Consider the following 27608-nt stretch of genomic DNA (forward strand, 5'->3'; position numbering starts at 1 on the left):
AGTAAATTAATATATTGAGCCTAAAACTAGCACCTGTACTTGAATGTATTAATAAATACTCGTACTAAAGAATACATCTAACCAAAAAACATGTCATGTTTATATTACATTTTTTAACTAAATACCTAGGAACTGATAATCTTCAATCATTTACATTTAAATAATTGCGATAAGCTTAATTTATAAAAATATATTTCGTCCGTTCATAACTAAAATTTCTGTATTTTAATTTTGATGTATTCACAGAAATGAATCTTTTTTCATTTATAATAAATTTGTATACCTAAAATGAAATCCATTCTCTAGTAGAATAATACTACTATTCAAAGCGTTTTACATTTTTGTATTTAATAGTACTACTAATTATATAATGAAATGATGTTATCCAGTATTAAAGGTATTGACAATATGAGGAAAGAGAGTATACCTTCAAATTATTTGGAGTAAGATAATTTGGTAGCGTAAATGCGAATCAAATAAAGTATAGTTTGTTTGTAAAAACGAAGTAGTGCTCTCTCTCTGTCTGTTTGTCTGTCATCTCCTTTCCCCTTTGTTCCAGCTTGTTGCATCTCTCCCACCTAATGCACCATTCCTCAACTTCCAAGTCTTCCTATTTCCCCCAATTTTCCAAACCCTCACGCAACTCTCACGCGAATACCTCCGCCGCCCACCCCAATGCTGCTGCGAGCTTCTGATTCTCCCCACTTGCTTCTCATTCTATTCTTCCTTCTCCAACCCTAACTTCCTTTTCCACTTGGATTTGGCTTTGCTTGGCTCGGGAGTGGCGCCGCCTAGCTCTTTCCTGATCAGCGCTACTCCACTCTTCCACTCAGCCTCTGCAAATTAGTCCGGATCCAGGGTTCGCGCATTTCTGTTGGTGAGTTTGTAACTTGAGTATCACTTGCTATAAATGTTCCATCACATTTCGATTGATTTTAAATGCGCGTGCGTTAATCTGTAAGTGGTCGTGCTGTGCTACGATTTTGTCTTCCAGATTGGGTACAGGGATGAATGTACATGAGGAATTCGTATATTTTTCATGGACGAGCTGTGTATTGTTTCTTTTTTTCAGTAGCTTTCCATTGAGCAGTTTTTGAAGTTTCAAAATTAAAATTGAAGTTCAAATTTCCAACTGAAACGGTTATATAACTGATTATGTATTAACACTGGCTAATGTTCAGCTAACTTGATACTCCATTTTTCTGCAAATAGGCCTTTAGATTATACAACTGCTTATGTATGTCAGAACTAAACACTGCTTGCATAAGACTTGAACATATATATGGAGTATGATAAAAGTAAATTCATTTTTTTGTATCTGGCATCTTCTTTTCAAACGAATCTTATGTTATGATTATTGGAACACATTTTCCTTGGACATATACACTGTAAATTCATTCATAAATTTTTGGGACCTATTCTCTTATGTCCTAAATTCACCTGAAACTTGACATTCATCTAAGAGGATATCTTACAGTCGGCCACAGAAACTGCACAACACTGCACATGTGAATCATAAGACATAAGGTGAAATGTTATCACAATTTACCAAGTCTTAATCAATTAAAGAACTACATACATACCTAATTTTTTTTATATAATCAATTTTTATGTGATAATCAAACCCACAGATAAGTTGGAGATGGAGAGAGATTGTTGTAGATATGTCACTCAATTTTCCCAACTGAATATGCTTGTGTTCTTACTAAAAATCTGGTATGTTGCTAAAACTAGGTGTAATATATTGGAAAACAACAATTATTGTTCGTTGATCTGTAAAACATGTGTCATCATCCCATTATATGTGGAACATGCCATGACAATGCTTATATTTTGCAGTTTTTTATATTCATATACCTGAAATTGCAAGTAAGTCCAAATTAAAGTCTTTGTATGCTGAAGATTGACATTAACTGTTATACACATTCAGAAACAATGGCATCTAGTGTAAATAATTGGATAAGAAAGTATAATCTGACACTCAAAAAGTTTTAGATTGGCGCCAAAAAGAACGGCTGTCAATCTGTGTTTATAAACATATAATAAATGGGTAGTGATAATCTGCAAACTGCAGCTATTCTTTCCTACAAACTCAAAACAATGATTTGGACCACTAGATTTCAAGATTTGATGTCAACAAATGACAAATAACGTCAACAGAAAATGTGTTGATGTTATTTGTCATCTGTTGACATCAAATCTTCCCTATGAGAAACCTCTGCATTTTCTCGGTAGGTTTGGTTTGGTTGGTTTCTTTAAATCAACTGTCTGAATTGCATCTGATAGTTTGTCTCATTGTTCTACTTTCACATTTACTTCCAACTTTATTGATTTGAGCCTCAAACTGATTGTGCTCTTCCTTTCATGTTTGTACATTGATCATGTCCTTAACTTTTTTCTCCAATCGATGCTGGTTTTTAGGTTTTAGGTTTTTGACATTTGCTTCTCTCATGGAGGCTGCTTCTGCCAGCGGGCCTCGTTTTCGAAGGATACCACGGCAATCCTTTTCAAATTGCTTTAAGATGGAACCGTTGGTGAGTTTTCTGATGCTCCCTATACAGGCACAACATGTCATTTACATTCCCACCAAGAGGATAAATTTATGACACTGAGACATCCCATTCCAGTACTATTAGGGTAGTTAATAGTAATTGATTACCTGCTTATACCACTGGACTTTTAAAGCCATTCTGTTGTTTGTTCATTCTAGCTGGACGAAAACTTGGAGCAGTGGCCACATCTAAACGAGCTTGTTCAGAGCTATGGCGCTGATTGGGTTAAAGATGAGTACAAGTATGGGCACTACGAGAACGTTGGGTCCATCACGTTTCAGAATCAAGTATTCGAGGGGCCAAATACAGACATTGAAACTGGTCTGTAAACAAGAGTAGTTATTCTCTATTCATTTATGTATGAATGTTAAGTGCAACTGGAAGTCAATAATTAGTCTCATCCTCTCTCATTGAGAATTGTTACACTTGGTGATTTTCAAATTTCTCTAGCATGCACTTCACTGAAATGTTCATTCCATTACTAGTTGAGGTTTTAATTTATTGAGTTCATAAAATCATTAAATCCCTTTTTTTGGAAACAGTTATTGCAACTGTGCGACTAAATATTTTAACATCTGGGATGATCTGCAGAAATGGAGCTATCTAATGCTAGACGAACTAGGACACAAGTATCAACTGAAGAAGAAGTTTCAAGTACATCAGGAAGTAATTGCTTGCAGCATCTTGGAGAATCTCCGCTGCCGGCATATGAACCTGTTTTTGACTGGGATAATGAGAGATCCACAATATTTGGTCAAAGAATCCCTGCTGCTAACATTGTTCAGTACACCAGGTTTCTTCTCTTGACCAACTTCACATGCTGACATGCATGTGTACTCTTTACCTGCAATAGAGTATATACTCTTCTAATTGTATCATGTCCTCTTTTCTCTGGTTTCTTCCCCTCCCTTGTAATGTGTTTCCCCCCATTGTAGTGGGCTAAGGATTGCAGTGAAAGTCTTATCCTTGTCATTTCAAGCTGGGTTTGCCGGTGAGTGTAGTAACTTTTTTCTTCTAATTATATGTTAATTTGAGCTCTTTGAGCTTCAAACTAATTCCAAAGCTGAACCAATAAGTTGTCTTGTAGAGCCATTTTATGGCACTATTTGTTTATATAATAGGGAGAGAAGGGAAAAACTATCAGAGGATTTCATATTCAATATGTTACCAGCAGAAACACAAAATGTGAGTTGTAGAAATTTATCCATTTTTTGTATTTGAATATTTAAATATTAATATAAATTGGATTTGCTATCTTGCTGTCTGTCATGCTTTGTGCTAGATATGATGTAATCAACATTTTATTCTTCAACCTAATGTGTTCAATACAAATAATGCAGTGTAGAATTTCTGTGAGATTTCATGGTTTTGCATTTTATATTACCCAGATGAATAGTTCTGTTGAGGCCCGCGGCATTTTTCATGTTGATGTACCATCAGCATCAGTCTGTTTGCTTATCCAATTAGAGAAGCCTGCTACTGAAGAAGGCGGAGTGACCTCATCAGTATATTCACGCAAGGAGCCAGTAAGCATTACCACATTAGTGATCGTACACTGAAGCTCATTACTCAAATGATATAAAGATAATATTGTAGTTATACTTTATTTTCAGAATATGTCCAATATTTAATGGATATTCACCCCTTTTAACTTTTCTTAACAAGATGTTTCATTTTCATATTATGCTAAAAACAAATGCCGATGATGTGGAAGGCATGGGTCAACTTAGACCTTGTCTTGATTCTTGAAGTATTATTTCATATTTGATTAGCGTGAGGGCTAGATGAATGGGTACATTTTATTGCATACAAAAATAGTAGTTGAACACTTGAACTTCCCATGTTTACACTTAGTTGAAATACATTGTTTTTTACAACTGAGAAAACTTTATCTCGTCTATTATAACTTTATCATATGTTTTTGGAGATTAATTTGGGTCATATACAATGTTACTAGATTCATTATGGTTGCTTTTTTGTTTCTTGTTGGAATAATTAGGTTCATCTTACTGAGAGGGAGAAACAAAAATTGCAAGTGTGGTCCCGACTCATGCCTCACCGAGAGTCCTTTGCTTGGGCAATTGTACCACTCTTTGACGGTGGTGTTACTTCTGCTTCTGGTGGGTCTGCTTCCCCCAGCAGTCCTCTAGTTACTAGCCTTTCTGGCTCAACTTCTCAAGAAGGAGCTGCTGAACCAGTAGCGAAGATCACATTAGATGGAAAGCTTGGGTATTCTGGTGGAAACTCTGTTGTGGTTGAAGTATCAAATCTGAGCAAAGTCAAAGAAGGCTATACTGAGGAATCACTCCTGGTTAGGTCCCTTTATATTTTCTTAAATTGCTTATGCTAATGCCAATACAACCAAAAATAGTTTTCAACTGAAAGGCCATCTTTTCTCTGATTCTAACTTGGTTTAGTAGCCAAAAAAAAAAAATTTCTCGCTCTGTTTTTGTATGTCTTCTTAAATCCACTTCACTTTATCTGTTTGAATGAACTGTATATATGCTTACTTCTTTTCAATGGTCTCATCTGATAAGAAAAGGAGCAAGCTGGTGATAATAATACCGTACTGCTAGTTGTCCAACAACCTTTAGCATATTGGGACTTTAGTAAACTTTTACTCTTATCTTCCAACTTTTACTCTTATCTTCCAAAACAGTTTTTTTTTCTTAGTTGTTCTTAATATATAAAAATTTCTTAGTAGGAGATTATATTCATTTAAATAATGTTGATGTCTTATTTATGAAATCAGTTGTATTGGTTAATGATTCTCTGTCGCAAAAACAAAGAAAAACTTTTTGATTGCTATGATCTTCAATATCAATTGTCTATTCCCATATTCTGCACCAATTATATCTCCCTATGTATACTAAGTTTCACTTTTCACACAACAAATCACAACTCAGTTGATAAGGAGGTGCTTTCAATTTAAATAAAATGGCACTCTTGAATGTAATGCTTCCCTTTTGTTGTTGTTGTTGTTGTTGTTATTATATAACTGATAACTGATATATTTATAATTGACATGAGTCATATACTCATATTATTTTTTCTTTCTCACGTCTCATTTTCTCTTACTCTTAGGATCCTAAGCGTAAGATTCACAAACCAGTGAAGGGTATCTTAAGATTGGAGATTGAGAAACTCCAATGTGGCCAAGTTGATGAGAAGTCTTTTGAAAATAGAAGCACAAATGGTGATTTTGGGGGTCATCCTAATATATCTGATGGACGGAAGAATGCTGACTTTGATGTGCATTCTTCTTATGGGGCAGTGCTGGATCGAAATGGATCAGTATCTTTGGGAGATAGTGATACTAATGACGTAAGTATCAGTGTGTTGGTGGGTTTTCATGCCATATATAGGCTTGAGTTATATGGTCAAAGTCCTGTCGAGCCATTCACGTGTTCTCATTATTATTTTGTCCTTTTGCAGTTTCAGGCTTTTGACTTTCGGATAACTTCAAGGAATGAGCCCTTCTTACAACTCTTTCACTGTCTTTATGTGTACCCTTTAAGTGTCAGCATGACTAGAAAAAGAAATTTGTTTATTCGAGTTGAACTAAGAAAAGATGACGCTGATCTACGCAAACCTCCATTAGAGGTATAGTTATATTTGCTTCCCAGTTTAATTAGTTGGACCAGATCTGAGTATGAAGTTTCAATTCATCAGGCAATGCATCCAAGGGAACCAGGTTCTACACTTCAAAAGTGTGCCGAGACTCAAGTTGCTGTTGGAGCTAGGGTTGCTTGCTATCATGATGAAATAAAAGTCTCGTTGCCTGCTATATGGACCCCAACACACCACCTTTTATTCACTTTGTTTCATGTTGACCTTCAAACAAAAATTGAATCTCCCAAGCCTGTAAGTGCACCGTCATACGATTGAGGAACCACGTCTAGTATTCCCTATTCACATTCATCATTACTGTTTGAGTACCACCAGCTTTTTGGTATCTTGATCTGTCTGCTTTAGTGTATTGAATGAATTTGTATTTTCTACTGTACTTCCACTATCATGCTTTCTCATTCAAAGCCAATTTTATCCATCACTGCAGGTGGTGGTAGGATATGCTTCGCTCCCTTTATCCGCTTATGCACAGTATGCTCTCAGCCATTCTCTGTTTCTAATTTTTGAATATGTTATAAAAACAAACTTTATCTTTGGGTTTCATAAAAAAACCTACTTTATTTTCTATTTATAGCTTATGATAGACTTGAATGTAGTGAGTACTAACTAACTAAGCAACCTGAAACAAACATTATTCAGTCTGCAAAACCATATGGATATGCAGTGAGATGTACTGGATTAGATCGTATGACAGATATGACTGATATTAAGTTAGTTAGGTATTTATTTAATATGCAGAATACTTGCATATATTTATATTTACGCATTGTTAAGTTCATAAATAGTGATATCGTTGATTTATATTTGGTAACATCAACAGTATTAGATTACTGTGACTAGCATGTCATTTTTGGGCATAGGTATCACAATTTATATTTGGTAACATCAACAGAATTAGATTACTGTGACTAGCATGTCATTTTTGGGCATAGGTATCACAATTTATATTTGGTAACATCAACAGAATTAGATTACTGTGACTAGCATGTCATTTTTGGACATAGGTATCACACACCTTCTGTTTTAACTTTTGTTCTAACAAATCACCTTGAGATGCTTTCTAGTAACGTCCACATTCAATTTGTTACTATTAATAATTGAGACATGTGACTAAACATGGTCATTTTTATTTCTTAAAAATGGTGAAAATTCATGTATTTTGCTTTTTGATGAAAAGTTATGTACCAACTTTGAAAATCCTAATCAGTAATCACTCAATTCACATCCACATCAATAAGCAGTGGATGGAGTATAGAGCTGTACATACTAGCAATAAGTACATTGAAGCCTGAATGGCCCCAGAGGAAATAGTAATTGAAAAAATGCATGAATCGTTGTTCCAATAGAAACTCTGGTGCTTTGTGACCTGTGTACTGGAGTTCGTAGATCTATTAAAATGTAAGCTTCAATAGTAACTGTCAATACATCTGCTACAAATTCCTAATATGTGGACATTGTGACCTATGCAAGTTGACATTAGAACATAGCTATTCATATAAATATTTGTGGCTTATCTTATATTCCAGAGTTCCACCAAGGCACTAACATAGCTGGACTATAGCTTTTAACATATATGATTATGAAGTAACAACCAAAGTTTTTCTTTGCATGGTAATCCTGAATTATTATAAATGTTTCATACAGGGATTATTTCAACTGGAGAACAACAAACAGTATAAATCCTTAAGTTGAATGTCTAGCATTTGATTTAGTAACTTGCCCTGTTGCATTTAGGCTATGCTGTCCCATCCTCTTTTCTCTGGTAGATGATAGAAATGTAAAACCACCTGGAATTTTCAAGCACGCTTTCTATCTCTGGTTTCAGACATGCTTTTTTGTCTTTAATAATTTGGAACTGTGTTTTATCCAGTCCCTTGTATTATGGAATCTAAGTCAGCCATTTGAGTTATATAGATAGGTGTATGCTGCTTGTTGATTCCCATCAACATTTTTTCAACATTTGTCAATGAAGTCATGTATGAATGGCGAATCACATTATAGACCATGTCTACTGCAGGTCAAAATCTGAGATTTCATTGCCTCTTATGCGGGAGTTGGTTCCACATTATCTACAAGACACCAACAGGGTATGATGAGATTAAACTTGAGTTTAGTTCTCCATGTTAAATATTCTCATTATCGTTATCTTTGGCAACGTTGAAGAAACTTATCATTATTGCTAGAAGTAACAGTACTAATGACTGCTAAGGCTAATGGTGCAAGTCAGAGAAATGACGACCCTTTTGATTTGTTGTACATACTAATCCTAGTGTGTTTGGTTAAAATTACATGCTAGTTAACTAAGAAAAAAATCAGAATGATATAATGATGAAAGGTATGGATCATTAAGGGGTGGGTATGTTGATCCTATTTAGCTTGTGATTGGTGAGTAATTGAAGTGAATGGTTGATGAATTTTTGTCATGCCAAGGTCTAAAAATAATGTCAGTTGCTAATTTAGTATATTTGTTTGTAAGTTGTGACTTTTATCAATTCATTGTTGAACTTGTCTTAACGACTAGACACACTATCAATTGTATTTCAACCTTGAATTCAATTTATGGTATTTAATATGAGAAGCCAAGGCAAGTCAAGTGCTTGTCGCTTTTCTTATCATTCAGTGACCATCTACTTCCTAATGAAATATTTTCAACTGTTACATACTTATGAGGGTAAAATAGATAGTATTGAAAAATCTAGAAACTCAGAAATCCTTTCTACTTAATTTCACCAATCCAACACTAGCTCTTCCTTTCTAATAGAATAATTGATTGCAACATCGTCGCTCTCAACCATTATTTCAAATGATTGACTCTCTGAGAACTGGTTATGAACTAAGGTTAAAAAAGGATGAAAATTTTCTTCTAGATTGAAGGCACTTGCAATCGGAAAAAAAATTAATGGAAACTGGATAAACACCTCACAAGAGGAGGCTCACATGAAGTATTACTGCCCCTACAATATGGTGTTCTTCGAAAGTCATCAACCAGAATCATGATAAAACCCCAATGACTGAAATAACTTGATAACAAGGAATCTTATGGCCCATGCAAAATGTCTTATTCCATAATAATAATAATAATAATAATAATAATAATTAAAATATATAACAACTCAAGATAAAAAAAATTACTAATAAACTAAGATTTGACTGGCTCTGCATCTTCTTTTGTCGAGTATACACCTGCCAGGGCACACCTCTATCAGATTGGGTAGACGTGGAATGAAATGCTCCAAATACCATCACAGCCAATCTTTGTTACGCTGAGATTGGGGAAAGCTAAAGTAGAGAACTTTGAGTGATAGCTTTAAATATGAAATAATGATTTTGTATTAGATGCTTACAAAGATGACATTGGTGCTCAACTAAAAAGTGGATATGTTGCAAACTTGGCCTTTTGTTTTGCTTCTATAAATTGAACTGTGCTCTCGTTTAATGCTCTCAATTTTTGTAGGAAAAGCCGGATTATTTGGAGGATGGTAAAAACGTGTTTAGACTCCGTCTGCGTTTATGTTCATCGTTGTACCCAATAAGTGAACGGATTAGAGATTTCTTTCTCGAGTATGATCGGCACATTCTTCGAACAAGTCCACCTTGGGGATCTGAGCTTCTTGAGGTTTATTATTTATGTTCTTTTTATACTAACTATTCATCTTGAGAAATGGGAAAGAGCATACATTCAGCTACAAACAACATTGAGATTTTTTTATTCTAACATACCTTTTCCCGTTAAATGTTTGATTTTAGTTACGTAGCAAGTTTCTAACTAAGTAAATCATTTCAGCTTAAGTTCTCTTTATTTGAAAATAAGAGTATCTTTGCATCTCCAGCTGAAGCACCCTTGAATCGTTAAAATTGTATCACTGTGACAAAAATCATAGAATAATTGCCATTTAAATGAACACTTTGTTGAAAAAATTCTTATTTTGTAGGGATTATGGATTACTGATTTAATGCCTAAAATAATGGAAATTAACTTATCTTCCCTTTCCTTTTCATTTTGCATGATGTCAATTTGTATAAATACATGTGCATGATGTCAATCTATATAAATTCTTCCAATGTTTTTTGTAGGCAATCAACAGTTTGAAGAATGTTGATTCCACGGCTCTACTTCAGTTTCTTCAGCCCATCTTAAACATGCTTCTCCACCTCATTGGCAATGGAGGAGAGACTTTGCAGGTAAATTACTTAGAACATGGAGTCATGGATTATGTCCTTTTTTGACCTGCTTCCTTTTGCCTAGTAGTAATTAAATACGCTATAATTATTTTATTCATGTGTCTCATATTGCATTCAGAATCGATGTTTGGAAGCATAATATCGTATGCTGATTTTTATTTCCACATTCAGGTTGCTGCTTTCAGAGCGATGGTTAATATATTAACAAGGTATAGTTTTACTTACATATTCAAAACGATGTTTTGCTTTAAAACTTTGGCGTCTCTGTGACTACATGCAGCAAATTGGCAAGCATATATAGTCCTGCATATCTCATTGTCTTCTAATTTAAACTTTCAGTTATTGTGGTTAATACTTGAAATAAGAAGTGTTAGATGGATGAAGCAGTAATTTAATTTATACGCCTGTTTCTTGAACTCAGTTTCAGTCTTTGATACAATAGCACCCATAGAAACTTATTACATGCACTGACGACACACGTATCAACATGGAGATGCTTCTGTTAGGATTGCAAATTAGTGCCATCAATTTCATTTGGCTTCTTTATTTAGTTATGCATGTTTTGCCTTTTGTTAAGCTTGTTAGTTGTCTGGGTTTTTGCATGGCTGGACTGCAAGATTTGAATTAGGGTATAGGTCAGGATTTCTAATGTTAATGATTATCATAAGCTAGCATTTTTGTCATTGTAAACTTGTTAGTTGTCTGCTTTCTACTTACCATTAATGCTGTCGTAGTGCGAGCCATCGCATAATTTTCAATTGTGTGTGTGCCCCACAATACTTGCTTTTTTATTTGAAAATGTGGTCCCTGTTCTATGCTTTAAGGATATGTGCATTGTGCGACTGCCCTGAGATTTGCATCCACCAGTTTCTTTGGACCATTCACTCGACAAACTTGGGCAACCCTATAAACGATGCAACACTATCTATTATCGCCACTTTAAGAAACCTAGGTCGTTGCATGGTCAGATGAGGCCGTTCGTAAATTTTGAAAATTGCGATGGACGCTCACCAGTGCTCAACAATCACTTTTATGTGAAATGTGATTCTTTAGACTGCGGATTGAGGGCTGTCTTGATGTAAGGGGATGGCCTCATGGCACTAGTCTTAGCCGTTAACAATCTCAACAATGTCAATCATGCATGATGGGTTTAGTGTAACTATTCACATTGATCAATAGCCTTACTACCCCAACTTTGCCGGGTTGATTGCTAAACTATTAGGTTATGATTTAAACGTAAAGTACAATATGGTGAGGTCTAACTGAATAGTGATGTCCTCTTGCATTGGTGAATGCGAGTTTAGGGCTTCTGGCTTGAGTTGCAAAATTTCAGTGTATATGGTGGGAGCCACCTCCTACTTTGTGAATATGACTATTCGTAAACTAAATGAAGCCATATTTCATTATTGCTAATACCCCATTGCTGCTTTTGTCACTTGATTCTCTACTTTTAAGCAGGAAAAATCTTTTGTAGGAAATTCTTAATGTAGCGCTGTTTTCCTGTGTTCCACAGGGTGCAGCAAGAATCAGTTGATGATGGTGAAAGAAATCTTTTTCTTGTTAACTATGTTGACTTTGCTTTTGATGATTTTGGGGGTCGTCAACCACCTGTTTATCCAGGTTTATCTACAGTTTGGGGAAGTTTAGCCCGTAGCAAGGTAATTTTGATTCTGAGACTCTTTTGGTATTTCTTTCTGAATGATGTCCCAGAAGTAAACCAGCTTATCTTAATTGTGGGTAGACCAATTTAAAGAAATTTGTCAAATGAGATTTATTTCAAATACAAATGATGATCTCTTTGTCTCCAGAAACCATCATATAAGCTAATTAATTTATGCCATCTTTTTCCAGAAAGATAAAGAAGACTATTGAGGTGCTTATAAAAGGCTTATTAGCTCACTCCAATCTTCATCTTTTGAGATGAGACTGATTCTTGTTACTTCATTACTTTCAAATTCAGGCTAAAGGTTACCGTGTTGGGCCAGTTTATGATGATGTATTGGCTATGGCTTGGTTTTTCCTTGAACTCATTGTCAAATCTATGGCATTGGAGCAAACTCGATTGTGCTATCACAATCTTCCTTCAGGTAAAAATTCTTATCAAAAGCCTGATTTTTTCACTGGTGCTGTATCTTAGTGAGCACTAACCTATGGTACAATCTGTTAGTATTTAGATCAATAACCTTGTGGATTATAATTTAATCATGTATTTTATTTTATTATTATTATTTTTGGTAGGAGAAGATGTTCCTCCAATGCAGTTGAAAGAAGGTGTCTTTAGATGTATCATGCAATTATACGACTGCCTACTAACAGAAGTTCATGAGCGGTGCAAAAAGGGTCTTGGTTTGGCTAAATATCTAAACAGTGGCTTGGCTTTCTTTTGTTACGATCTTCTATCTACCATAGAGCCTCGCCAAGTTTTTGAACTGGTAAGCTAACTACTTTCCTGGAGGCATACTTTATACTCCATCCATAACTGGGTTGTATATATTTTTTACATATACTATTCATGTTGCGAAAGTACTTCGATCATGTTACACTTGAGAAGACATGTTAATAACTTAGAATTCAAAATCTATGTTATCACAATTTTTTATCAATGTTCATTTCCTTATGAATCAGATATGGCTTCCCTAATTTGTTAAAACAATGCAACTAAAAGCATGCTTTAGAAAAAAAAGCTTCCGTATCTCTGTGTTAAAACTTACACCTCCACATATTTGCATGCCTTGATCTTAATCATATTACTTTTAATCAGCATCGTTGGAAATTATTGGTTGGTGAAATTATTTTCAGCCATCTTAGATACTTCCAATCAGATGTTCTTAGCTTCCAGTAAGCAGCATCTTTTGTTGCATTGCTGCTAAAGTTTAATTGTAAGATCTGCTGAGGCATCACGAAAAATACTTTATCCAAGATCTATATACTTAGTATTACCATCTCTAGAAAAATTGTGAATAACGAAAGCATAATTCAATGTCTTTTCATTTCAGATATAGGTAGAGATTGGTGTTGTACTTTTTTTTAGGACGTTATCACTTTTTGGGGATGAGCCATCCCTTTGTAACAACACCCTTGACTAATAATATTTCCTGCTTCTGAACAAGAAATAGGGCACTTATTTTTGTCTGTCTTTCAGTCTTTTGAGAAGTTCAAGAAGGAAAATATGACAGCTACAACTAGGCGTGAAAACTGTATTTGGTTTAAACATTGGCATGCATTGCCCAGAAATTCACATGCTTGTTATTTATTGTTAAGTTGCTTACCCCAAATACCCTGAAGAGATGGGGCAATGGTATTGATGTTTGAAACATAGTTTACCTAAGTGATATGTACTGATTTTTTGCACAAAACTGAATCTTCAGGACTCTGCATTTACTGTAGATTATGTCCCTGAAGACTTTTATAAAGGACTAGTAATAACTACTTGCTTCATACTCTTAATTTGACTTTTTTGTTTGTACATTTTTGTTGTTTTCACTTATTTAAAAACATGATCTCTCTTTGACCTTCAGTTGTTTTATAGGCTTGGCTATCAATTCATCTGTAACTGTTGTTTTTGTAGGTGTCTTTGTATCTTGATAAGTTCTCTGGAGTGTGTCAACCAGTGCTGCATGATTGCAAGCTCACATTTCTGCAGATTTTATGTGATCATGATCTTTTTGTGGAAATGCCAGGGAGAGATCCTTCTGACAGGTAACCTTTTGGTGCTTTTCTTTGTAGCTCTTTGAGTGCGTGATTGTCATTATTCTGTCACACAGTGATTGCTAAAACTGCTCCAATATTCTTGCGGAAATTAGTTCACAGGCTGACCCATTTGAATTAAACAACCTCATACACATGTGTTTTAAGTAAATATTCAGTTTTAACTTGTTCAGAAAATTGGATGAATTCAAAATAAATAAGTATGCATAAATAATAAATTTATAAAGTTGCTGTACATTTGCTGATTGTACACAAATTTCTGATGTTGAGTGAATCAAAGATCAACTGCTAGTGCTACTTTCAGTTGTTATATTGATAAGGCCTTTCTGTTCAGTTATTAAAATGTTGGCTTTTACTTGGCTATCTGTTTCTCACCGAGTTCTTCTCCTCTCTCTCTTGGCACTTATTAGTTGGCAAGATGACAAATAGCACTTATAAGCTAAATTTGACCAACTTAGATAGGTTGCCGAAATTGCGCCTAAGTTGGCAAGATTATTGCTATTTTAAATTTGAATCAACAATCTTAGAAGAATTGATAAGGCGCGATGTGTAAAGAAGCAACTAGCAAATAATGTGAAAAGTAATCATAGGGGATTGGGAATTTTTTTATAGTTCAAAATCATCCATATTTTTTGGAGTTCAAGTGGAGTGCCCAGTGTTCATTTTCCATGATCTATTAGATATAAATTTTTTGTTTGAATTTTCTTTCTTAATGTGTAACTTGAGACGGTTCTTTTTTCCGTCTTTGGATGATGTTTTTTTCCTTTTCAAATTGGTCTTTTGAATGTTCATGATTTTATATGTTTTTTGGCTTTATTATGGGAAAATGATATGTTCTTGAGTGACATTATTAAAGACTGGGGCTTTGATGTTATAAAATGCAGTTCGTTTTTGTGATTGGATGAATGCACTGCCGAGTGTGTGTGTATTTGACAAATACTCTACTTTGGGTCTACATATATTTTTATTTTTGATGTTTAGACATGTCTGACATGGTGGTCTTTTAATCACAGAAATTACATTTCATCTATTCTTATACAAGAGATCTTTATTGCTTGGGACCATGAAGATTTATCTATGCGGGCTAAGGTGAGGCAGTATGATGCAGTGGCTAGATGTACTCCATGAGTCCATGTGTATTTTTTTTACCTTGATAATCATTGATTGATATCTTCTGACACCTCTTTGTGCAATTTCATATTCCTTATGACATTTTTATTAATAGGCTGCAAGAATATTGGTGGTTCTACTGTGCAAGCACGAATTTGATTTGCGCTACCAAAAGCTGGAAGATAAACTTTATATAGCTCAGTTGTACTTCCCCCTTGTAGGCCAGGTGTTTAACACATCCCTTTCATCTATGTTCAGTATGGAAGTTGTCATTGAGTTTGTATTGTTAGTCTCTTGTAAAAATATTTAGTTTTTAGAGTTTGGCATTTGAGTTATGGTTTGTCATTGTGAGTTTTTTTTATGTAGTGCAGTTGCATTGCTATGTACTATTTGTTCTGTCAGTTGCTCAGTTTTTTGTTGCATTCTTATAGATACTAGATGAAATGCCTGTGTTCTACAATTTGGGTTCAAGTGAAAAGCGTGAGGTCTTGATCGCTATATTGCAAATCTTACGCAATTTGGATGATGCATCTCTTATTAAAGCCTGGCAACAAAGCATTGCCCGTACCAGATTATTCTTCAAACTTCTGGAAGAATGTCTAATTCATTTTGAGGTAATGCAACACAATGTATTCACTTTTCTTTGTAAATTTCTGGATCTCGATATGCAGGGAAACTGATAGGTTACATGGCCAATAAAACCTACTACTATTTGATTGTCTAATCTAGTTCCTAATCAGGCCTCATATTCAAGCCAATCATCTTTTTTCATTTTCAAATTCACCTAGTAAGTTGTCCTCTATTGGGTGCATGCACATAGGAAAAGGATTCTTTCCTCTCCCAATACTACCCGAGGAAGAGCCTTAATAGTGACCACACCTTAAATGGTCCAATAATAAATTTGTTAGTATTTTACATGTCTGTGATTTTCCTCCTGAATATAGATCTTAACTAGCATGTTCTTTATCGTGTATGGGCAGCAAAGGAAGCCTGACGATTCCTTGCTTATGGGCAGTAGTTCTCGCAGTCCACTTGGAGATAAGCCCTTCCCATCAAAGTATTCTGAGAGACTTTCTCCTGCTATTAATCAGTATCTTTTGGAGGCTGCGCGCCAAGAAGTTGGAGTATGCATATCATCTGATTTAGTCATGTTTTTCTAAATGTGTTTTTTCAGAGTTCAATATTTTGTTTCACTTCTTTTAGGTGTGCTAAATGTCAAAGTTTAACTGATGCAGCCCCAGGGAACGCCTGAAAATGGATATTTGTGGCAAAGAGTCAACTCTCAGCTAAGCTCTCCTAGTCAGCCATATTCCTTAAGGGAAGCTCTCGCTCAAGCCCAATCTTCTAGAATTGGAGCTTCAACTCAAGCATTAAGGGAATCTTTGCACCCAATATTGAGGCAAAAATTGGTACGGTGTTTGATGCGGATAGCAATATTCTTGTTATTGCTTATTGATGATGATAAGTGTTATGACAAATAGGGCAATTGTGAATCGAGAAACAAAAGAACGTAAATAGACACAGAATTTACGTGGTTCACCAACGTTGTGTTGGCTACGTCCACGGGCAAAAACGGAGAACAAATTGTATTATGACTGCGGTTTTCAGATACAGATTTATGTGCTCTACTCCCATATATATAGACACACATTAGACAGACTGGGCCTAGGAAACATAATCCTATCCCAATTAGGAAACCTAATCCTATACAAATTCAAGGCATACTAACAATAAGTCTATCATTTCATTCACATTGATCTTGTTGGATATAATTATAACATCCGGTGTATCTGTGTTGTTCAGGAACTTTGGGAAGAAAACCTTAGCGCTGCTGTCAGTCTTCAAGTTCTGGAAATAATTGAGAAATTCTCTGGAGCTGTAGCATCCCGTACCATTGCTACTGATTATGGAAAACTTGATTGTATTACATCTCTATTTATGATAGTCTTTTCTCATAATCAGTCTCTGGCTTTCTGGAAAGCTATCTTTCCAGTTTTCAATAATGTCTTTGAGCTTCATGGAGCAACACTGATGTCAAGGGAAAATGATCGGTTTCTAAAGCAAATTGCCTTCCATCTTCTGCGGCTTGGTGTTTTTCGGAATGAGAATATTAGGAAAAGAGCTGTTATTGGGCTTCAGATACTTGTTCGGGTAGGTCTATATCATTACTTGCCTAGTCCATTTATCTTTATTCTTACTTCTGGCTCAAACATTAACTGTAATTGTTTTGCAGAGCTCTTTCTCCTACTTCGCGAAGACAGAAAGGTTACAGGTTGTGCTCACCATTACATTGTCTGAACTGATGTCTGAAGTCCAAGTTACACATATGAAATCTGACGGGACTCTAGAAGAAAGTGGCGAAGCACGCCGTCTTCGAAAATCTTTGGAGGAGATGGCAGATGAATCTAAGACCCCTTCTACACTCAGAGAGTGTGGTCTTCCAGAAACAGCTCTTGTTGCCAGTAGTGAACAATTGTCAGATAACCGTTGGTCCTGGTCGGAAGTTAAAGTTCTCTCTGATAGTCTACTTCTGGCTCTTGATGCAAGCCTGGAACACGCACTACTGGTAAACCTCACCCTGTATACTGATCTCAATTTGTGCAACTTCTTTTGTTAAATAAACTTTTGGTACTGATTTAATTTTCTTTCAGGCATCTGTTATGACGGTCGACAGATATGCTGCTGCAGAGAGTTTCTATAAACTTGCAATGGCATTTGCACCAGTTCCGGATCTTCATATAATGTGGTTATTACACCTGTGTGATGCCCACCAGGAGATGCAGTCTTGGGCTGAAGCGGCACAATGTGCTGTTGCTGTTGCTGGAGTAGTAATGCAGGTAAGATTCTACGACTTTTCTTGGTTACTGCCATTAAGGTTATCTTGCTATTCCCGATTACACTGGCCAAGCACAAGACACCAAGATCTTACAGTCGAATTTAAAAATTGGTTGGTATTGTCGTATTGATTGATTCGATAAAATCCATAATAGTATTGGTTAGTCATATGGATTACTTTTTAACTTGATATACGGAAGTTACTAGGGAAATTTTAGTATGTAGAGATATAAAGATGGATTGGAAAATAGCTTTTTTCTTTTTCTAGTGAAACATTAGTAATTTGGGATGGCCATCACCAGAACACTGTTTTAGCATTAGGATTTTTGTAGTTAACGTTGGCATTTTTTTACTTTTGCTGTTGTATATTCACAACATAGTTGGTCAACTAATGAGAGAAGATATCATAGAAAGCACTTACCAAATACCAAGAAACATCCATTACTTTTAGAAAAACATGCATATGACTGATTTGAATGATCGCTTCATATATCATAACCACTTTATGAATCCATGTTATCTTTAGGCACTCGTAAGTAGAAATGATGGAGTATGGAGCTCGGATCACGTCTCTGCATTGCGCAAGATATGCCCCATGGTAAGCGGTGAGATAACTAGTGAGGCTTCAGCAGCCGAGGTAGAAGGATATGGCGCTTCAAAACTTACGGTTGAGTCAGCTGTTAAGTACCTGCAACTTGCAAATAAGCTCTTCTCTCAAGCTGAACTCCACCACTTCTGTGCCAGCATCCTAGAACTAGTGATTCCTGTGTACAAAAGCAGGAGGGCATACGGACAGTTAGCCAAATGCCACACAATGCTGACAAACATATACGAGTCAATTCTTGAGCAGGAATCGAGCCTCATTCCCTTTGCAGATGCAACGTATTATAGGGTAGGTTTCTATGGTGAAAAATTTGGGAAGCTTGACAGGAAAGAGTATGTATATAGGGAAGCTCGTGATGTGAGGTTGGGTGATATAATGGAGAAACTCAGCCACATATACGAGTCGAGAATGGATGGTACAACGTTGCACGTAATCCCAGACTCTAGACAGGTCAAGGCCGATGAACTACAGGCAGAAGTTTGCTACTTGCAGATAACAGCAGTAGATCCAGTTATGGAAGATGAGGACTTGGGAAGCAGGAGAGAGAGATCATTCCCACTCTCTGTGCGAGCGCGCGTCTTTGATCGGTTTTTATTTGATACTCCTTTCACCAAAAATGGAAAGACTCAAGGTGGGCTGGAAGACCAGTGGAAACGGCGTACAGTGGTGCAGACAGACGGTTCATTCCCGGCCCTAGTAAACCGTCTACAGGTAATAAAATCAGAATCGCTCGAGTTCTCTCCCGTAGAGAATGCAATTGGGATGATTGAAACGAGAACAGCAGCGCTACGAAACGAACTGGAGGAACCCCGCAGCTCAGAAGGTGATCAACTCCAGAGTCTACAGAGAATACTGCAGGGATCGGTCGCCGTCCAAGTGAACAGTGGAGTTCTGAGTGTTTGCACGGCATTCCTTTCGGGCGAGCCTGCAACCAGACTGCGGTCACAGGAGCTGCAGCAACTCATTGCCGCACTCCTTGAATTCATGGCCGTTTGCAAACGCGCTATCCGTGTCCACTTTCGGTTGATCGGGGACGAAGACGAAGAGTTTCACACGCAGCTTGTTAACGGATTTCAGTCACTAACTGCAGAATTGTCCCATTACATTCCAGCCATTCTTTCAGAACTGTAACATGACTAGTGTGTTTAGGAGCTGTATCATCTTCATCTTCATCTTCATCTTCATCGTCTTCAGTGTAAAATTCAATCCCTTTTTTTGGTGCTTGATCGAATATTCCGTTAGTTTTTTTATCTATGTATCTTACATGATTTCTCATTTCTCGAGTGTATTGATATGCTGCTGTCGACCTTTCTGTTGATCTTCTTCAGTTTAAAAAATAATTATATCCACTAAAATAAAGTAATACTCCTACAATAAATTTTTAATGGGATAATTGTTATTCGAATAACAATTTTGTGCTAATCTCGGGTCATTTTCGTAACTTTTGAAATGAAAATTTAAAAGCATAAGTTAAGGTTTCATAATTGTCCCGATTTTGAAAATTCTTGTAAAATCAATAGTGATGTGGCAACCAAAAATTCCTACATGAATTGCTCGGTGACATAGGTAAATAAATTTATTAAAACCACCAAATATAAAGCGGGAAAAACAAACAACCATTTATATTTGTAGTATGATATACCTAAATTGGATAATCAATAAAACTCCCACTATCAATTAAAATCTGAATAAATTAGATTTAACTAATTTTCTAAGTTGAAAATTTTGAATTTCTAATCAATTAGAAATCTAGAGAAATAACTGGGTTTCATTAAATTATTCTTATTATCTGACCTGTAAGAAATAGTACTACTAGTTTATTATTGTATCAAAGATTATAAAAAAAAGTTGATTTTTTATTTAACCATCAATTCATCCATTGACTTCTTTAACTTCTGGATATAATATCCGTAAAGAATATGATAAAATACAATGAATAGATCAGTCAGTGACGAATCAAAGTATGGATCTATAGAAATTTTTCACTTTTTTTGACAAAATAAAGTTTTACGAAATAAAAGTATTTTCTCTAAGCTTGTATTAATTGTTAAATTTTCTTAATTTGAGTGGAGAAAAAATGGTACTACTAGAAACTAAGAAATACTTTGGCGTAGCAATATTCAGCTTATATTTCTTGTGTTAATTCTATATGGGATAATTCTTAATAAAACACTCAATTGTCTAACTACTCCAAATGATTAACGCCTTACTTAAAAATATAATATAAATGATTAAGGAGCTAAGAGGTCAGGCTTGTTGAAGTCTTTCTTCTTCTTTTATTTTATTGAGTCTTTATTTTTATTATTTTTTTATAACAATGTGCCATTGTGAGAAAATTAGGGTGTGTAGAAGTCGCCTATTTTTGTAGTTGCATGATTTGCATCCCAAAATTCAAATGTAAATAATTAAAAACTTATAGTATTGTATTTCTTTTAACATTTTTTTCCAAAATTAAAACTATTTCATAATTTTAACCATCAATATTAGCATAAAGTTTTAAAATGGCACACATGCGAGGAGCGAGGTGGAGTATTAATTAAGGTTCAGTTAGAAGTTTCAGGGAGTCACAAAAGCATCCACTTTTACTGAAATGGCATGAATCTTTTTAGAAAGTAAAAGAAAGAAAAGATCAATACAAAATAAATAAATTAAAGTACTTGAATATTCAAAGACTAAAAAAAAGCGAGCGACAAACTGATTGGATAATGGGACTTATTGCGCCATTTGTTGACACGATTATGATGTATTTTTACCAACACTTTTCATTCTTTTATTTTTCTCTTTTTTCATTTAAAGCTAGATTTAAAAAATTACATCATTAATAATTTAAAATTCTAAATTGAACAAACAGCTATAAAGTCACCTCTTTTACGTTGGATAACTGTGTATGATGATGACGATGTTGTATTAAAGATCTATTCACGAGTCATGAGGCTTCTGTTTTGACTAGGCTTCTTTTTTCAATATATTAAGACCTCTTACATTAATCAATTAATTAATAATAAGGTGGAAATTTCATTTTAAAATATAAGTAGGCTGAGTGTCGCTTTGTATAGGTAACGAGATATCAATAAAATATAATGAATATACATGGTTAACCCTTAAAAAAAAAAAAACTCCTCGGTACCCTACCGACTAAATATACTACTATTATTTTAGTTGTTACACTATAATTTTTTAAGAACGCATCTTGTCTATTTATTTTATTTTGTTCGTTCATTATTTTTATATATATAATTTGAATAATGTAGTATTTTTTTTGTTTTTTTTTTGTTTTTATCGTTTCTATTCTAAATTATTTCTATACTTCTACTATTATATACTATTAATAATCCTCCCAATATTACTTAATGCACGAAATATGCATGGTTGCTTAATGCTTATTGTGCAAGTCAATCAGAAAGTGATGGGATGTCAATTAATTAGTTAGCAAATCATTTGTTTTTCAAACTATGAGTTGATTAATAATCATACTATTTCTTATTAATTGGGTATGATTAGATATGCAAGTACTCTATATAATCAGTTTTTCTAGTACATCCAATTTTGGCATTATTGGATACAAATAATACAATGCAGTTGGTCCCCAAAGTATACATCAGATTTGTGACAAGAAACTCAGCATCAAATGGAATTAAATAAAAGTTATTTGTTGAAAATTTTTAGAGCCCATTGAACTGGTGAAAAGCAACACAAACATACATAAGTAATTGAATCACAAACATCTCGATATATTAATATTAGTATACATGCATGATAATTGACAAAAAAGTAAAGAGAAAGGATCTTTATGTGTAGGACTACTGCCCCAACAAGTGAAACTTACATTTAAGTCTTGCATAAAATCAAACAATACATTAATACTCTAGTAATTAATGAAATGATGATAACTTCTTCGTCAATCCTATAATTGGTAAGATTCGAGACCCACAAGCCGGGCCCAATTACGGCCCAAACATCAAGTCGTTCTGTCCTATCATCTGAGAAATTTTATTGAAATTAATACTTCGATTGTCTCTAAAAGGCATGAACATTTAGTTTAACACAAATTTTAATAGATAATTAATAAAGTAAAAGAAAGATAGAAAAAAAAAGAAAAAATTTAAGTATTGTTAATGGAGAATGAGTTTCACCTCATTAAAGATAATAAAGTTTTTAAAATTAAAAAATTCATAGAACTTTTTAGAAATAGACTAAAAAGAAAATAGTTCATATTTTTAGGGACGAAAGGAGTACGTATTAATATTTGTATTTAAAGTATTCTCAATTTAAGCTAATAATAACCTCAATTCTGAATTTTCATTATCGATTTTGGTAAATTTAAATATATTTATTTCCTTAATATTCGTTCACTTTTACACAATCCATTATTAAGGAATGGAATCCCAACTTTTTGTAGACAGTATTACACAATCTTTACACATGACAAATTTATATTGGCGATTAAAAGAGAAAAATAAAATAAAGAAAAGTGGTGAATCTGAGGAGCGTGAAAGCCACCGTATAGAGGATGAGAGTGGCCCTAATTCAGAATTAAAATACTCATACATCTACTTAGAAAAAAATTCAAAAAGAAATAACGATACCAAAATTTCAAGCCCAAAAAACAAAGTGGAGCAGCAAATTCCAATCAAGTCTTGCTCTATTATTTACGTTTGATTATTCTTTCCTATATCTCTACGCTCTATTATTGAATTTTTGTGTTCTTGTGAGTGTTGTGTTCACTTCTGATTCTGAAGAAAAACGACCGTTAAAACCTGCCGCCGGCCACTGATAATTGGCTTCTTGCTTTGAAATACCGCTGGAAAATTTGTGGGACCGACTCAAAATCGAGTCTTGACATAGGGAAGTTGAGAAAGCAGTTGGCAATGGCTGGTTTTCGGCTTGGGAGGAATCTTTAGAAGCTTTCAATTTGAAGGAATAAGGAATTTTCTGAAACGATGAGGGTTCTTGGTCTTCTGTTACTGGCTTTCTTTCTAGGAGGAGATGGTAAGTAGTAGTAACTGTTTTCGTGATTAATTCAGCTCCTTTTGTTTGTTTATTACTCCTATTTAGTATTTATTTGTTTGTTTGTTTTGTGTTTTGGGGAAGAACATGATTGAAGTAGTATATATGTTAATGAATTAGCTTGCTTTCGGATCATCGATCATGGTATCTTTGCAAGAAACATGTAGTATTGCAATTTATAATTATAATAGTTTATCTATTTGTTAGAAAATAATGTTTCTGAGTTTGAAATTTTAATCAGATGAAGAACTACTCTTCTGGCATATGAAATTAGATTATAACTAATCAAGTTTTACTCTTTCATTTGATGGAGATCAATGTGATTTTGTAAGCTCGCTCTGGCTTTATAATTTAGAGTAAGGTATAAAGTGCTAATTATATGTTTGGGGTTGTATACTCATGAATGGGGAGATTTTAGTGCATTGATTCATTGCTTGGATTGAAATATGTTGCTGTTGTCGCTTGTTTAATGCTGCAAGTGAAGTGGTGATGTCTTTGTTGCTTATCTTCTTTCCTACAACTGCTGCAGCCCGTCTAGCTATGGCGTTTACTGGAACTTTTGGGATCAATTATGGTAGGATAGCAGATAACATCCCTTCACCCGACAAAGTTGTAACGCTGCTTAAGGCTGCAAAAATCAAGAACGTTAGGATTTACGATGCAGATCACAGTGTTCTCAATGCCTTCAAAGGGTCTGGGCTCGAGTTAGTGGTTGGACTTCCCAACGGTTTCTTGAAAGAAATGAGTGCTAATCCAGATCATGCCCTGACTTGGGTCGAGGACAATGTCAAGGCGTTTCTTCCTGACACACGCATCGTTGGGATTGCAGTAGGGAATGAAGTTCTTGGAGGTGATGGTGAGTTTTCTCAAGCTTTATTGGGTGCTGTGAAGAATATATACAATGCCACAAAGATGCTCGGAATAGATAAAGTAGTTCAGATTTCTACAGCTCATTCGCAGGCTGTCTTTCAGAGCACGTTCCCTCCTTCTTCTGGTAATTTCACAGAGGCTGTCGCTCCGTTGATGAAGCCTCTCTTGGAGTTCTTTTCGCACATTGGATCTCCGTTTTGTCTTAATGCGTATCCCTTTCTGGCTTATACTTACAACAAGGGGAAGATTGATATAAAGTATGCTCTTTTTCAGCCAAACAAAGGAATTGTTGATAATAAAACCGATTTACATTATGATAACTTGCTGGATGCTCAGATCGATGCAGCTTACGCTGCTCTAGAGGATGCTGGATTCAAGAATATGGAAGTTATAATCACGGAAACGGGCTGGGCATCTCATGGGGATGAGAGTGAAGCTGCTGCTACGCCAAGCAATGCGAGGACGTACAACTTCAATTTGCGTAAAAGGCTAGCCAAGAGGAAAGGGACTCCACTTAGGCCGAAACATGTATTAAAAGCTTACATATTTGCCTTATTCAACGAGGACTCGAAACCAAATGCCCTCTCTGAGAAATATTACGGACTCTTTAAAGCCGATGGGAGTATATCTTATGATCTCGGGCTCCCTGGACTGAAATCATCGTCTGCTTCATCTTCCTTCTTCTCCTTTAAGGTATTGAATTCCTTTTCTAAGAGAGTACCTTTGATCATAGGTAGTTATGAATTGTTTCTTGGTATACATTAGCCGATAAATTTGTGATTGTTTGTGTATTTGCAGGAGGTTGGAGGTGGAAAATGGTGTAGGTTGTTATTGACAATCTCTGTTTCCACATTGATTCTGCTCTTGAGATTATGAAAAATATATGAAGTTGTATCTATAGAGATAATCTCTTCTCACTATACTTGTCTGCGATTTGAGAAATGGAAAGTTACTCATTTTCTTTGTCATATCTATTCAAGCAATTTCCTAGACAGAGGGGCTGTGAAATGGTGCCAAGTGCATTCGAACCTTCGACATATTGGTTGGAGGGAGCTTAGCCTTATTTATCTATAATAGTCCTGCTTTTTACTTGCTCAGTACTCCCTCTGTCTCAACAAAAATGACTCCTTCATTGGGTGTGACGGATTTTATGTAATTTTATTTTGTGTTAAATGGAGATAGTAAAGTAAAAGAAAGAGGAAAAAAATTTAAAGTTGAGATAAAGAAGTTTTCAATTTTAGTAATACGTCATTTTGGTTGGGACAAACCAAAAAAAAAGTAGGTTATCTTCGATAGAATAGAGGGAGTAATTTAATTTATACATACAAGTTTAATCTATTTTGATAGTAGTATATTTAAATTTCTTACTTTGATAGTAGTATATTTAAATTTCTTACGAGGAAATTAAGAGCATGGGAGTCTTGGAGTGGAGAGCCAAACTGGCTTACTCAAGTAGGAAATTTAATTTAAATTCGGACAAAAAGCTTGTGATATTCCACATAGATGCATTTTATTCCTCACGATTGGAATTTTTTTCCTTATCCTATCTCTTTCAATAGGAAATAAATCAAACGATTTAGTATCATGGATATAATTAAGGATTCCAATCCATCTTATTAAATAACAAATTATTTGTATATATTTAATCTAACTATTAATGCAATTCATTAGTACTTTGTCGTGATTATGTGTAAAAAGATTATACCTTTACATTGGCAAAAAAAAAGGTTCTAAAAGTATAAAAAAGGGCTATATACTTATTCACTGATGAAAGGTAGGCTGAAGGATTAGATGCCGATTTCTTTGGTAAAGAAAAACAAAAATAAAAAGAAAGAAAAGAAAGTGAAAAGGACCATACAGATCCTCAATCAATCAACAATGCCATATAATTGAAAAAGAAGACTAAAACGAAAATAATATTGCAATTGTTTATTGTTTAGCCACAATTAAATACTTAATTAACACCTGACGGGATTCAAAATCTGAAAATTTTGTAATATTTTAACATCATAATTAACAAACTAATATTAGATCGCAATTATGCCTGACTTAATTAAGTAGATAGCTTTGTTTCATTTTAAATGGAAATTTGGTAGGGAAGATAAATTTGGCAATATATGATAGACAGATAGAGTATGCACATTTTTTAGTTTTTACTATTTTACATAAGATAACTCTAAGATAGAAGAGTCAAGAGTTAGTCCTAATTGCATGAAAAGTCGATCCGGATATATTAAAAAACATAATTAATTGCAGTATAGATCACAATACTGTGAGACATGAGACACAATCATACTACAATAATTATGAATAATGAAAAAAATTTCTAGTTAGACACAATAGAAAAGGTCGTCGCATGTGTCAGAAAAGAGAGCGGTTGTCGCTAGCAATCGATGACTGGGGAAGAATAAATGTCAACTACAACCCGAAGGGTGAAAAGTTTATAGATTTTTTTAAATTAATGCAAAATACTAGTAGAATCTATCGTACATGATTTTTCAGTTTACGTCTCGTGGCTCGAGCAAGTTCTCGAATTTTCTTAGTCAATTGTCATAAAAAGACAGAACCAAGAAAAATCAAATTTTGTGAGACATTGTAAAATCAACGCGTGAAGGTAGTCACTTCTCATAAAAAAATGAAAGCAACTCAATATTTGAAAAGTTTGACATGGTAACTAGAGTGATAAATATGACTCTTTCTAACAAAATTATCCACGAAGTTTGTATTTAATCGTCAAAGTTTGAAAAGTAGATGGCAAAAGAAAATGATACTAATATTAAAGACAAAAATCACATAAAATGGACAAGTGTTGAACGATAGTGGAGTTCATCAACTGCTAATTCTTGTCTAGGTCAACCACTAGACTTCATCTCGTACTCTAATTCCACTTTTTTCAATAATTATTGTTGGAGGAATATATTTAATATAAACATATTCACACTTTTTGTCAATCCAAAAGATTATATAGATATCATATCACACTCGGCACATGATAGCTTGTATAAGAATTGGATTATATCATCTAATCTAGGAACTATATATATTTCTTTTATCAACACATAGAATCGATTAAATAAAGAATCGAGTATCAAACACAAACATTAATTCAA

General features: G+C 34.7%; 2 protein-coding genes across 5 annotated transcripts; both read left to right on the forward strand.

Moving 5' to 3' along the window:
• The first annotated feature begins 502 nt into the window (after window positions 1-502).
• LOC148926714 (guanine nucleotide exchange factor SPIKE 1-like) lies at window positions 503-19896 on the forward strand. 3 transcript variants are annotated; one of them, XM_089058311.1, is made up of 29 exons: window positions 504-877; window positions 2422-2534; window positions 2711-2873; window positions 3144-3345; window positions 3488-3543; window positions 3640-3737; window positions 3941-4078; window positions 4552-4863; window positions 5637-5876; window positions 5988-6155; window positions 6225-6416; window positions 6610-6653; window positions 8200-8269; window positions 9637-9798; window positions 10257-10364; window positions 10536-10573; window positions 11878-12022; window positions 12325-12451; window positions 12603-12796; window positions 13933-14063; window positions 15086-15161; window positions 15298-15408; window positions 15614-15796; window positions 16163-16306; window positions 16418-16591; window positions 16986-17333; window positions 17416-17748; window positions 17834-18019; window positions 18544-19896. In XM_089058311.1, exons 2-29 carry the CDS (start codon window positions 2451-2453, stop codon window positions 19750-19752), a joined length of 5436 nt encoding a protein of 1811 aa, XP_088914437.1. In that variant the 5' UTR covers window positions 504-877; window positions 2422-2450; the 3' UTR covers window positions 19753-19896. The 3 variants fall into 3 exon arrangements, with proteins under 3 accessions (XP_088914436.1, XP_088914437.1, XP_088914438.1); XM_089058310.1 differs by having other exon boundaries at window positions 503-877; window positions 5637-6155; XM_089058312.1 differs by lacking the exons at window positions 504-877; window positions 2422-2534; window positions 2711-2873; window positions 3640-3737 and having other exon boundaries at window positions 3301-3345.
• Window positions 19897-23223: 3327 nt separating this feature from the next.
• Window positions 23224-25466, forward strand: LOC148926715 (glucan endo-1,3-beta-glucosidase 11-like). Of its 2 annotated transcripts, XM_089058065.1 has the most exons (4): window positions 23224-23610; window positions 24158-24484; window positions 24578-25191; window positions 25297-25466. In XM_089058065.1, exons 1-4 carry the CDS (start codon window positions 23562-23564, stop codon window positions 25372-25374), a joined length of 1068 nt encoding a protein of 355 aa, XP_088914191.1. In that variant the 5' UTR covers window positions 23224-23561; the 3' UTR covers window positions 25375-25466. The 2 variants fall into 2 exon arrangements, with proteins under 2 accessions (XP_088914191.1, XP_088914189.1); XM_089058063.1 differs by having other exon boundaries at window positions 23225-23610; window positions 24158-25191.
• Window positions 25467-27608: the final 2142 nt, after the last annotated feature.

This window comes from Salvia hispanica, chromosome 5, assembly GCF_029641045.1.
Source record: "Salvia hispanica isolate PSC_SH4W2 chromosome 5, Shi_PSC_v1, whole genome shotgun sequence".
Taxonomy (NCBI): Eukaryota; Viridiplantae; Streptophyta; class Magnoliopsida; order Lamiales; family Lamiaceae; genus Salvia; species Salvia hispanica.

What these genes read in the sequence shown, in the direction of transcription:
- LOC148926714 (XM_089058310.1), top strand. Translation starts at nt 2,451, where the DNA reads ATGGAGGCTGCTTCTGCCAGCGGGCCTCGTTTTCGAAGGATACCACGG. An exon ending in GCTTTAAGATGGAACCGTTG is followed by an intron (nt 2,535 to 2,710) that starts GTGAGTTTTCTG and finishes TGTTCATTCTAG; the next exon opens with CTGGACGAAAACTTGGAGCA. An exon ending in CTGCGCGCCAAGAAGTTGGA is followed by an intron (nt 16,307 to 16,417) that starts GTATGCATATCA and finishes TAACTGATGCAG; the next exon opens with CCCCAGGGAACGCCTGAAAA.
- LOC148926715 (XM_089058063.1), top strand. Translation starts at nt 23,562, where the DNA reads ATGAGGGTTCTTGGTCTTCTGTTACTGGCTTTCTTTCTAGGAGGAGAT. An exon ending in TTTCTTTCTAGGAGGAGATG is followed by an intron (nt 23,611 to 24,157) that starts GTAAGTAGTAGT and finishes CAACTGCTGCAG; the next exon opens with CCCGTCTAGCTATGGCGTTT. An exon ending in CTTCCTTCTTCTCCTTTAAG is followed by an intron (nt 25,192 to 25,296) that starts GTATTGAATTCC and finishes GTGTATTTGCAG; the next exon opens with GAGGTTGGAGGTGGAAAATG.